The 12,944-nt window shown below is 47.5% G+C and overlaps 1 protein-coding gene across 7 annotated transcripts in view; it reads right to left on the bottom strand.

The window, feature by feature from the left end:
* The window catches only part of MPRIP (myosin phosphatase Rho interacting protein), a 173,886-nt gene that overhangs the window by 69,605 nt on the left and 91,337 nt on the right, over positions 1-12,944 (bottom strand). For all 7 annotated transcript variants that reach the window (XM_061599702.1, XM_061599706.1, XM_061599708.1 and 4 more), the window contains one exon: positions 10,455-10,539. In XM_061599702.1, the coding sequence (XP_061455686.1) occupies positions 10,455-10,539 (85 nt within the window). The remainder of the gene's footprint in view (positions 1-10,454; positions 10,540-12,944) is intronic.

Here is a 12,944-nt window from a genome sequence, read left to right on the forward strand (position 1 = left end):
CAGCTGCCTGTAATGTTTAGGCACACGCTGGCTCAGGTCGTGATGTTGTCAAGCCCAGAGTTTTCCCCTGTCAGCCAATCGTACAGACCAGGGGGAGGGCACAATGCAGCCATGATCACATCACAGCCATGATCACATCACAACCTGGATAAGTGTGCCAAAACCAGGGGGATACATACGAAGGTGCCTTGTAAGGAGTCAGACCACTAAGCCATCTGGCATAAGAAAGTGAGCCAGATGGATCAGGCCAGTGGCTCATCTAGTCCAGCATCCTGTTCTCACAGTGGCCAACCAGATGCCTGGGGGAAGCCCGCAAGCAGGACCCTGAGTGCAAGAGCACTCTCCCCTCCCGCAGCTTACACTGTTTACACTGACTGGAAGTGGCTTTCCAAGGTCTCAGGAAAAGATATTTCCCAACCCTACCTGGCAATCCTGGGGATTGAACCTGGGCCCTTCTGCATGCAAAGCAGACGCTCTGCTACGAAGCTACAGGGTTGTGCAGACCGGACATTTTTGGCGCGCAGAACAGCAAGCCACTTTATCGGCTGCCACGCACCAACATCTCTATCTTAGAATTGTTTCAGGAAGGCATAATGATGCAGGTCACGTTTGAGTTTGAGCCTGCCCTACCTGTGGGATTCAGGGCTGGTTACAGTTAGAAATGAAGCGGTGCTTTCAAATCCTGAGGTGGCCATGCTCCGAGACCCATACCACTGGAAAATTAAAACCGTGGCTTCACAAAGTAGGACAAAGTCTAAGGCAGCATTGCTGCTGTGCAATTGCCAACATCTTCCTTTGACAGTTTTCAGGGACCATGTTAAAATCACCTCATTCTGCCACCCCTTCTAGATTTAGCTTCTTAGCCGATGTTGCTTTTAACTCTCTTGTTACAAGAGGGGAGTAAAAACCCTGCAGGCCTCCATGAAAGTGAACAGAGCTCAAGGCAGCTGCATTCAACAGAAGACTTGCCTTGGGTCGGAAGGCAGACTGAGATGGAAACTAGAATTACCTTTCTTGAAACCTGAGATGTTTTTTGTATTGGCAAATTTTTGGTTGTTGTTGCTGGAAATCCAAAATTGCTACCAATAGACAACTGCTACTGCAGCATTTTTAAACACTAATATATCCCACTCTTTCTCCTACAAGATTTAAAAAATCTGCTGCCCTGGGCTCCTTCTAGGAGGAAGGGCGGGATCCATCGATCGATCCATTCATCCATCCAACCTTACAGTGGTCAGCTTTTTACAGTCCTGGCTAAGAGGACTTTGAGACTCTCCTACTGTTGATGCTGTTTCTGGTTATAATTTGAAATTGATTTTGTTTTTAACGGTTTGCTTCTATTACTGCAAAATTGCCTTAAATAATTTGCATTGAAAAGTAGTACAGATATTATCAAAACATTCAAAATATTAGCATACGCAGAGTTTGGAGGAAAGTGGGGGGGGGGTCCGCACCCTAACTTGCTGGAGGGTGAAGATTAGGAATGGAGGGAGGTGCTTCCCTTTTAGGCCCCATCTCTGCTATACATTTAAAGCAGTATTATACCACTTTAAATAGTCATGGTTTCCCCCAAAGAATCCTGGGAAAGGGTGCTGACAGTTGTTAGGAGACCCCTCATCCCCTCACACAGCTACAATTCCCGAGTGGTTTAACAATCAATTCTTATTCCTGGGGAACTCTGGAAACTGTAGTTCCCAGGATTCTTTGGGGGAAGCCAAGTGGTATGATACCGCTTTACCTGTATAGTGAAGATGAACCTTCGTTTCATATGCCTGCATATGTAACATGAACAGTCTCTCCTTCCATTTCCTGTTTTACTTCTGAATATTCTCTGCTAGACACCCCTTCCCACCCCAGTCTCAGAAGAGCTGAAGGCCGTTATAACAGGCGTATATAAACATCTTATTTATAGAATCTGTTACACTGCCAGACACAACGGCGACCACACCAGGGAATGGATAAAGAAAGACTCCTCAAAGGAGGCCAAGTGTTGAGCTTCCAAAAGAGTATGGAAGAGCTTTTAATAGCCTTCCCTCAAAGGAAAGGGGTCAAGAAATGGAAAAGCAGAGCAAAAGGTGAACTGAGCCATAAGGCACAGGGACCTCTTCCAAAAGTGGTGCTCCTTATGTACACAAACACAACCCAGTCAGGGATGAGTCACATAAATCCACCTCACCCTTCACTCTGGGCCCTCTACCCCAAACATTTTAGACCATCGCCTGTCCCAGCTGCAAAGACAAATCAACAAAGACAAATGTTTCTCTCCATGGTCCCGAGAGCTAGAAACGTGCTTCACATCTCAGAGCCCCAGATTCTACAAACAGCCTTACAATGCAGCATAAGGAGCTGAAGGTGCGTTACTAGCATGCAGTTGGGGAAGGTGAGAGAAAAGATAAAATATGAGAAGTATTGTCCTAAAGACCATTTTCCCCCTCAGGAGGAGGAAAGCCATGACGATGACAACAAAGTTTCCTGGCACACAAGGTCCCTTGGCTTGGACTTTGAACATCAGTGCTTATCCTGAAGAACCCTCCATTCCGGAAGCCCTCGGGTGTACTGACTAAATCTACCTCTCGTACAGAATATTCAAGTCCCCTTCAGGTATTCTATTTGCATGCAAAAAAATCAGCAGGTGAGCAGGGATCAGTGTGCTAGGCTCCACCCCCACCAACTTAATTCTCCATAGGCTGGAGGCCAAACTTCTGAAGCTCGGACCTTCTGTACTTGTGGAGCTCCCTACACTATTCAGAACCCCAGAATCTCATCCTCTAGGAGGCTGGAAGGTTCATCTCCACTGTCTTGTCTCACATGTTACGTTTTACACATGAAGGGAATACCAGAAGAAGGCCTTTGCACAATCACAGATCACCACACTCTAGCAAAGCCGGAAGATCAGATTTGACGCAGGAGCAGCCCAGTGCTCATCTGGAGGAGGAGGCAGACATGAACAACTGGTATATTCACTAAAAAAAAGGGGCACCACGTGTTGCCCATCTACCCTACCCCTCTAGGACAGAGATACCAAGGCATGGATACCTGTGACCAGGCTGACATCCCCACTGTGTTGTACATGGAGCAGCCCTGGAAGACTACTTGGAAACATCAGTTGGTACAAAGGTAGCAGGGAAAGTGTTGACAGGAACTTCCATGTGGAACAGATCTTACTGCATTGCTTTTTTGTTTTGCTTTTTAAACTTCACTGGCTTCCACTTTGTTGCTCAGCACAATTCAAGGACATGATTTTGACCTATGAACCCCTCTTTGGGTTGGGATGAGGTTGACTAAAGGACCACTTGTTTCCATTTGAACCTGCCTGTGCTGCAAGAACTGCATCAGAGGCCCTCGCCAAATCCTCTCGCTTTGTGAGGTCAGGCAGATGAAAACTGGATCACACAGGTCCTCCTCGGTGGCGACCCCCGCCTGCAGAACGATTTCTCCAGGGACACTAGTCTGGTGCCTATTTTAAGTCCGTTGTCAGACACTGAGCTTGAAATGCTGTTCCAACCATCATTAAATTTTGGTTAATAAATGAGGTGGTGGGACTCATAACTTGATAAAAGTATTTTTAGCACTTTGTTTGCCGCCCGGGACTTCTGCTGGGAGGAAGGGCGGGATACAAATTAAATAAACAAACAAACGTACTGTGGCTGCCAGCACAAAATGGTTGCTATGGGCAGCAAAAAAAAAAAGAGGTTCTGGTACTCCCTACCGGTGAGTACTCTCATGAAAAAGCAGCAATAATAATAACAACAAACAACAACAACAACAACAATAATAATACCAGTTGCTGGAAAGCGCAGTTGGGGAAAGAGCTTATGTGCTCAGGTCCTGCTTGCAGGCTTCCCGTGGGTGTCTGGTTGGCCACTGTGAGAACAAGATGCTGGACTAGATGGGATGCTGGACTAGATGGGACGCTGGCCTGCTCCTGCAGGCTCTTCCTATGTGCTTACAATAATAATAATAATACTTTTCATTTGAATGTTTGGAGAAGGCTATTACAAACGTTAATGAGCAAAGAGCCCCACAGGTGACCGAAGGAGCTGGCCTACTCTGAAAGCAAAGGCAAGATTGCTGTTGGCTCACATGCAGATTTTCTCTTCTCTTCCTCGCTCCTTCTGCCCTCGCCAGCCTTGTTCCCTGGAGTGCAGGAGAGCTCGGGAAAGTAGCCAACTGCAATTGACGCCAGTTGAAAGAGGCCTTTTCTCACTCCCTCTTTCCTTCTGGCAACCCCTTCCTCTCCACTCTTCTTTTTCCTTTCCTCCTGACAAGCCACATCATGCTCGTGGCAGTGAAATATTGGAATCCTAGCCCAAACTATACCAGTGCTGTATGACTACAGGGCATGATTAGAACCTGGAACACAGGGAGGGTCAGGAAAGAGTGGGAACTTACACACATGGATCCCCACAGTTGTCAAGCTCAGAAGCACCAAACGAGAGGTGGCAGAGGACTCAATGGCACTATCACGGTAGAAAGAATCAGGTCACCAAACTGCCTGACTGCAGGGAGTGGACAAGACGGTATGAGGTGGGCGGGACGTAGCTCCGTGGCAGAGCATCTGCTCTCCATGCAGAAGGTCCCTGGCTCAATCCCCACAGCATCTCCAGGTAGGGTTGGGAGATACCCCTGTCCAAAACCTTGGAGAGCAGCTGCCAGTCAGTGTAGACAATGCTGAGCTAGATGGACCAATGGTTTGACTCACTGTAAGGCAGGTTCCTGTGTTCCTATACGTGCATACTGGTTTACACACAGAGATTTTGCCTGCATTTCTTAAACAACAACTTACCATGGCAAGTCATCTCCCTGCATTTTGCACTCCAAAAGAACTCAATTATGCAACCCACATTAATTATGCAAATTCTTCCTAGTTTTACGCAATTTCCTCTCACGAGGAGGGTAGGGCCAGCTCCACGGCACCAGCTCTCCTACTCAGCCTCTCCCCGCTGGCTTCAGAGTCTTCACCTGGCCGTTGGCCAAACACTTTCAATCCCATCTCTGGCCCCAAGTGCCATAGAGAGGTAGGGCAGGCAGGCAGAAGGGCCTCTGGATGCCAGTGCTGAAGCTGCTTTGATCCTAGGAGTACTCGGCTGTTTAAATCCTAGAAAGATGGGTTGACGGAGGAGGACAAGAGTGGAGGAGCCTAGCAAAGGGCGGGCAGGAATCCAAGATGGACGCCGGCCAAGAGAAGTAGGAAAGGAAGACGGATGAACGAGGAAGAGGAGAGCCTTCAAGCAGGGGTGGGCAGAAGGCAGATCTCTCTGGGTGATCTGTAGCCAACCACCAAGGATTTCTGACTCCCGTTTAAACATTTCAACTTTTGAGGCTGTTGAAACAAAGCTTGGGGGGAACCGGGAATGGGTTTTTGTACAAAAGGACTGCCAGCTCAGTTGTGCGACTGAAAATAAATCCCTGCGCTGAAGTATATGTCCAGGCGCCCTGATCTTGAATCCTATGACTCTCTCCACCCCACTTTGCCCTTTGGCTGCAGCTGGTGGACCTGCGGATCTCTGAAAAGCAGCAACAGCAGCAACAAAAACAAAGTAGACCCCACAGGCTGCCCACTCCTGCCTCAGAGGAAATGGAACGAGAGAGAGACAGAGAGAGGTGCAGAATCACACATGGGCCTGACACAGCCAGCCAAATCTTCAGTTGAAGCTCTCTGTTAGGATATGAGCAGATTTCCAAGAGATGTCAATTTCATGTGGATATCTATATGGACATTGGGAGGGCTTAAATTAATTTATATGTTTAATTTAAGATGGATGTAGGGAAGGTTATTATATCCTTTATGTGAACTAGGGATGGAAAGATCTGTCAGTTACGGTTCTTTCAGTTTCTCATTTTCCCAGTCTTAAATTCAGTTCTCCAGATTTCTGCAGAAATTGACTATTTTTTTTAAAAAAAGGATCAGGCAATTTCTCCAGCATTGTAGTGTGAATTTCTCCTTGTGTGTGTGTTATGTTCCTTCACGTCAGTTATACCTTATGGCAACCCTATGAATCAGCAACCTCCAACAGCATCTGTTATAAATCACCCTGTTCAGATCTAAGTTCAGGTCTGGGGCTTCCTTGATGGAATCAACCCATCTTTTGTTTGGCCCTCTTTTTCTACTCCCTTCTGTTTTTTTCCAGCATTATTATCTTTTCTAGTGAATCATGTCTTCTCATGATGTGTCCAAAGTACAATAACCTCAGTTTCAGCATTTTAGCCTCCAGTGATAGTTCTAGTTTAATTTGTTCTAACACCCAATTATTTGTCTTTTAAATGGTCCGTGGTGTCTGCAAAGCTCTTCTCCAACACCACATTTCAAATGAGTTGATTCTCATCATACAGTACATTTCTGTATGTTGTTTTCACTCATATATTCATTTCTATGCAGACTTTCTCCTAACATGCACATTTTGGTAAAAACTGTTTGGCTGGCAAACTGCAAAGGAAAATTCAAATAAGTGCAGATTTTGAAGCATGGCTGTGTTTCCGTTCTCATATTGTTTCAGAAAGGGCAAATTTGATCAATTCAGATTTAAATGCGAACAGAATCAAATTTCTTGCCCATCCTTAATGTGAGCAGATGGTTGTTGTTATAATTATTATTCAGATATTAGTTCTTTTTCTTTCATTCATTTCTTATAATCCTTTTCTTCCCACCCCTTTGTTAAATTTGCAAATAATAAGGATCGTCTTGCTGAAGAGAATTGGAACATTCACACTGAAACATGCACGCGTATACACACACCTCCCTTCAGCCTGCTGAACAAACCAAGCAGAGAGACCTTTGCTAAACTATTCCAGCAAAACTGATTTGCCTGGTTGCTGCCTTTCGAGTCAAGTGAAGGACAGCTGGCTTTGCTCACTTGGCCGAACCCCCCAAAAACCTCAATAGATCATGTGATTGGCAGGGGACGTAGCCGCACCAAAGATGTCTACCACTCTCACACCTGCATTGCCGTTGGGACTGCCAAACCAAGCACAAAAGATGCCTTTTGGTCCTAATGTAGTACGATGCACTGGCAATAGCCAGGCTGCTGTCCCAAGGGGCAGAAAGTAGAAAATGGATGGCTCAAATCTACATCACCCCCCACCCATCCCCAGGGAAAGAAAATGTTGCACAGCAGAATTTGTACATCACTTGAGAGGATGATCAAGTGGAAAGAAATTCATTTCAGTTCTTCCTTTAGATATTACCCTCAGAATACCAGAAATCAAAAGCACAGGCCGCTTGTTCTCTTGATAGTTATAGGCAACGACTTCACCACGCCTGCCTGAGGTAAAATTATCCTCACCGCTTCATAGGATAATATAGATGACCTCACCACCCCCAAGCCTCTGGCAGTTTGAGATGTGGAGGGCTCTCCCCCACGCCCAAACCAACCAACCTAGTAGACAGTCCTCAAAGCATTCTAGGTAGTTATGGTCTCCCCTCAGGAAGCGCAGAGGCCAAAGAGTGTGCAAGCAGGACTAGAGCACCTTCAGGATATTCCTTTTTTTGTTTTGGAAGCAGAACCCCCTCCAAAAATCTCCCTAGTCACATAATAAGCCTGTTCCATTCCTCCACCCCCATTCCACAGAAGCACCCAGACGCTGAAGGCTTTATGCCCCCCCCCCTCGGAAACCAGCATCATCTCCGGAGATGGCCCAGCTGGGGAGAGATCAGTAGACGCTTCCACTCGCCTTGCATCTTCCCCCAAAATCCCACTTACCTTATTTGGTGCTCAGGAGCTCTGATCCTGTCAGGTTTCCAAGAGGTTGCCGTGGCAACAAAGCACAATCCAAAAATATGATTATTATTTCGCCAGCATTTTTTCCCCTTTTTTGTTCCACTTCCAAAAAGAAAAAAAGAAGAAGAAGAAAGGGAACATCTTAGGGGGTTGGGCTCAAGCCATGGAAGGGCTGCTGTCGCCTGGCCTCAGCAAAGCAGAGCTACCCAGAATGCTTCGAGGGCCCCAATCAAAGGGAAGGGAGGGCGGCTGCCTGGCGGCTCCTTTTGGAATACAGACACTGACAGCTAAGACTCCAGGAGACAAATACTACACAGGGGACAGAATGGCAACACAGCCACCCAAAAGTCCACCTTAGGGAAGAAATCAGGGGCTAGATTAACATAACCAGGGATGCATGGATCCCAGCATTCGGAACTAGTGAAAAAAATTGTGCTTGGTGAAGAATCTCAGCTTCTTTAAAAAAAAACTTGAAAAGAGACTAGTCCTTATGGTTTGAAAGCTATGCAAGCGGGGATGGACTGCCTTCAAGCTGATCCCGATTTATGGCAACCCTATGAATAGGGATTTCATGGTAACCGAATTTCAGAGGGGGTTTGCCATTGCCTTCCTCTGAGGCTTGTCCTCCCCAGCTGGCTAGGGCCTGCTCAGCTGGCCACAGCTGCATAAGCTAGCCCCTTTTTTGCAACTGCCAGCTGGGGGGGAAATGGGCTCCTTGGGACTATGCCACTTGCCCAAGGCTGCACAGGTGGCAGGGCACGTCACCCCTGAGGAGAGAGGGTGTGTGCATGCTGAGCATGATTTTCAGGGCTTCAAAGCCTCGCGCAGCTCCTAGCTACCACCTTCTCCTACCCTGATTGGGAGAAAGAGGAGACCTCTGTAAAACAGGCACATGTAAGTTTGCTTAATTTGCATAAGATAGCTTGCAGGACTTAGCTTTCCTTGGTGGAGAATTGAGTACACTGTACTCATGTGGCTGATGATGATCCTTGTGCTTCCCGTCTGGACCCAATCAAATAGATTCTCTCTAGCAAACTCTCAAGGAGCCCAAGAGCATGAGAGCACCTTGAGACTCGGGCTAAGCCAGTTGAAGAGGACAGCCCACAAAGAGCAGAGCTCTCCAACTTTCCAAGGGCGTAAGGCACCATCCCTCCTCATGGAACATGGAAGGACGGCCCATGGTTCGGAAGATAACCGAAGATTCAGGCTGCACATACATGCTACACATTTAAAGCACCTGACTTCCCCCAAGGAATCCTGGGAACTGCAGTGTGTTAAGGGTGCGGGGAATTGTAGCTCTGCTGGTGTAAACTACAGTTCCCAGGATTCTTTGGAGGAAGCAACATGCTTTAAATGCATAATGCGTACGCAGCCTCTAAAAAGAGCTGGGAAGGGCAGACAAAGGGGCAAGAGGGACCAAGCAGCTGCAGCCACATAGCCTCATCTCTGGATGGCATGAGTCCCCCGGCTCCTCGCTTGAAGGCCCGGATTACAAGCTGCAGCAGCCACCCTGAAGCTGCTTTGGGGAACTGCTCCTCTTGGTGGTTGGCGTGGGACCCTCAGAAGAGCAGGGCTTCGCCGTGTGGATTTAAGCCTTGCCACAAGCAAGGGAAGGTTTACAGCCAAGCAGCCAAACGTGCACAGATCACTCCATGTGCTTCTACGCTCAACAGTGCTCACGTGTTATCACCCGGCTCCCACCTGGCAAACCCCAAAGCCAGAATCTTCCTGGGCAGTCCCCACCTCCGTGCAATTGGCCAGCTGGACACGCACTGAAGAGTTAACCCAACCTAGCAACAAAAGCTCAGCCTTCGTCCCAGAGAAGAAGAGGCAGCTATTCAGACCGCATCAGGGGCCGAATTCTGACCCCCCCCCCCAAAGACTCTGGCAGGAAAGAATGAGTCACGGTCCTGCACCAGGAGTTTTTTGTTTTGTTTGGGTTTTTACCATTTATAGTCAAACAGAGAACTAAGCTGTCACCGGATCCCCAGAGAACACAGTCTCAGCCCCCAAAAGATCTACGAACTACTTCAGCCTCAGCTGTGGCCTTTTACGCCCCAAGTTATCTCCAGGGGGCATCTTCTGAAGGACAACCAAACCGCGGGGTGATCCAGTTCTACTGGAGAGGGTTGCCAACGGTCAACAACCTTTCCCCCGTTTGCAACTGTGGAAAGGGGACAGAAAATCTGCAGTCGGCAGTTGGGAAGCAGCGTGCGTCTGCCTGATCTGTAGAAAGGTGCCACTTTGTGTACACACACACACACACACACTATGTGGAGCCTGATATAGCGAGCTCCTTTATGCAGGTTTCTGCACAGGGAGAAGACCATGGTTCAGTGGTAGGGCACCTGCTTTGCATGCAAACGATGCCAGATGTCAACCCGTGCTGTCTCCAGGTTGGGCTGCGAGAGACCTGTCTGAAGCTTTGAAGAGCCACTGCCAGTCAGTGTAGACAATACTGAGCTAGAGGGACCAGGGTGCTCCGACTCAGTTTAAGGCAGCTTCCTAGATTCCTATATAGAAAGCACCAGATATGGTCCTGGGTGCCCCCTCCAAGCTCGGGTTTCTTTCAAGTTGCTAGCCCCTATGGGTGCAAAAGGAAGACTTGATAGGCAGCAGGCAACAAAGCTATGAACAAGCTGCGAAAAGCCCTTTGCTCCAGTTTCAGGGATGCGTCTTTCGAGGAGAGCCCCAAATCATGCTAACCATGACTGGGGGCCGTCCCCCACAATTTACCTGTGGAGTTGGGGGCTCCACTTTCCTTTTCTTCTTTTGATTCTGCTTGTTCGTCCTTGGGTAGACAACCAACATCTCTAGCCACCTGGAAGCAACGGAACAGAGAGGCAAGTTAGGGAAACATCAGCAAAAGGCCCCAGCCAGACGAAACTGGTGGCGGTCCCCTCTTCCCTGAAGCCGGTTTAGCTGGGCTGCCTAAAAGTCTCTTTTCAAGAGTGTGTTGGATTCTCGGGCTTGTGCATCACAAGAGTGGCGCTGGAGAGTTCCGTCGCTAGTAAGGCTTGCAATTTAAGTCAATGGATTCACAGGGAAAGTCTGGCGGATTTGAGAAACAACAAGATAGGGAAGAGCCTCATCACATGTCTGTTGTCAAATCACACACACGTATACACTCTGATGGTGCATGCTTCCCTTGGCAAGCCACAGTGCAGTGGCAGAGTACATGCCTGGCACGCAAAGGGTCCCAAGTTCAATTCCAAGCAGCTGAAAAGGACAGAAAGCCCCCTCCCACATCTAGTGCCCATTGGATAAGAAAAGACCTGACTACAAGAACTCATGGATTATAAAAGAGAGCTTCATATATGTTCCACTGCCCTCTGCTAATCGGATGCAGAACTATCTTCCAACTAAATCCACAAAAGTTACTAGTCCAGCAAAATCCTGCTTCCCTGCAACACTTGCAGGAATAATTTCTGGCCTTGAAAACAACAAATCAATTTTGGCATAGCTTTCCTAAAGGGCTGCCCACATGAAATTTTTACTTGTCACAGGTAACCAAGGGTGTGGCTAGCAGAGCATCCTGGTGGGGGTGTGTGTTGCCCCCTTTGTAGTTATCAGATACATAATTTGATGAGTTGGGGGGGAATAACCTCCCCTCCTTAACTAATGTGCACATCACACAGAATCACAAAATAGTAGAGTTGGAAGGGACCTATAAGGCCATTGAGTCCAATCCCCTGCTCAATGCAGGAACCCATATTAAAACATACAAAACAGGTGGCTGTCCAGCTGCCTCTTGAATGCCTCCAGAAGTGGAGAGCCCACCACCTCCCTAGGTCACTGGTTCCATTGTCGTACCACTCTAACAGTTAGGAAGTTTTTCCTGACATTCAGCTGAAATCTGGTTTCCTGTAACTTGAGCCCATTATTCCATGTCCTGCACTCAGGGATGATTGAGAAAAGTGTGGGTGGCTGCATGCAAGAGGTTGGGGGAGCCACACCCACTGTGGGCCACATTCATTGCTGGCATGAAGCCCCTGGAGGGCTGGTCAAAGGTGAATGTGGTCCTCAGGCCAAAAAAAAAAAAGTTAAGCCCCCCCGGCGCTACAGTGGGGCTTGCCAGAAAATACTGGGTCAGGAACAAAGAGGGGGGGAAACTGTGTATGTCAGAAATTGACTGTAAATTTTAGCAGCAGCAGTGGGCTTTACTAGTATAGTAGTTACACAGCTGAGATACCTGGATCTAAAACACTCCAGATAAATACCAGCAGCTTAGATCTGGCATTTTGAACTACAGTCTTAACACCCTGATAACTGTGTCTTGTGTGGAGCTTTGGCAAAGCATTTTTATGTGTTCTGCTGTTCTGATCGATGATTTGGCAGAGTGAAGACAACACACAGTTTCACAGGTCAGTACAGGGCACTGTTTGTTTTCTGGCGGGTTAGAGTTGTCAATGGCTATGCAGTTGCGAAATACGGCAATTCTCAGATCATTTATCTAGCTAAAGGTCAGGGCACAGCAATACTTCATGCTATGCCACTGTGGATGCAACCACTCGCAATAAAAGAGTTTTTTAAGAAAGTTAAGTTTCAAACAATGGAGGTAGTCTTTGGGGTGTTGTAAAAGTATGCTCACAGCAATGACCATGGTGTTGTCTTTAGGATATTAATTCTGTTCAGTTGAATGTTTTTGTTTTTAGCTCCTGAGGAAGGAGACAGATTCTACAAAAGAAGTAGCACACATAATCCACACAGCACCAGAGTTTATGGAATCATAGAATCGTAGAGTTGGAAGGGGCCTAATAAGGCCACTGAGTCCAACCTCCTGCTCAATTTAGGAATCCAAGCTAAAGCATCCCTGACGGGTGGCTGTCCAGCTGCCTCTTGAAGGCCTCCAGGGTTGGAGTGCCCACCACCTCCCCAGGTCATGGGTTCCACTGTCCTATCGCTCCACTGTTAGAGACGGTATGCTTCCACATACAAGCTGATGGAAAACACAGGAGGGGAGAGCTGCTGTTGCGCTCAGGTCCTGCTTGCCTGCTTCCCATGAGTAGCTGGTTGGCCACTGTCATAGCAGGACGCTGGACTAGATGGGCCACTGGCTCTTTTTATGTTCTTAAACAAAATCAAGATTTATTGTTTATTTTTAAAAGAACAAAAAGAACACTGAAGCTTCTGGGTATACCAGGTCTTTGCACATCTAAATGCATGTGGTTATGCATTTGGTTGCCTAAACACTGCTTTTCAGAGGACTCTCGCAAAGAGGTTTAC

This window comes from Rhineura floridana, chromosome 17 (assembly GCF_030035675.1).
Source record: "Rhineura floridana isolate rRhiFlo1 chromosome 17, rRhiFlo1.hap2, whole genome shotgun sequence".
Classification (NCBI taxonomy): Eukaryota; Metazoa; Chordata; class Lepidosauria; order Squamata; family Rhineuridae; genus Rhineura; species Rhineura floridana.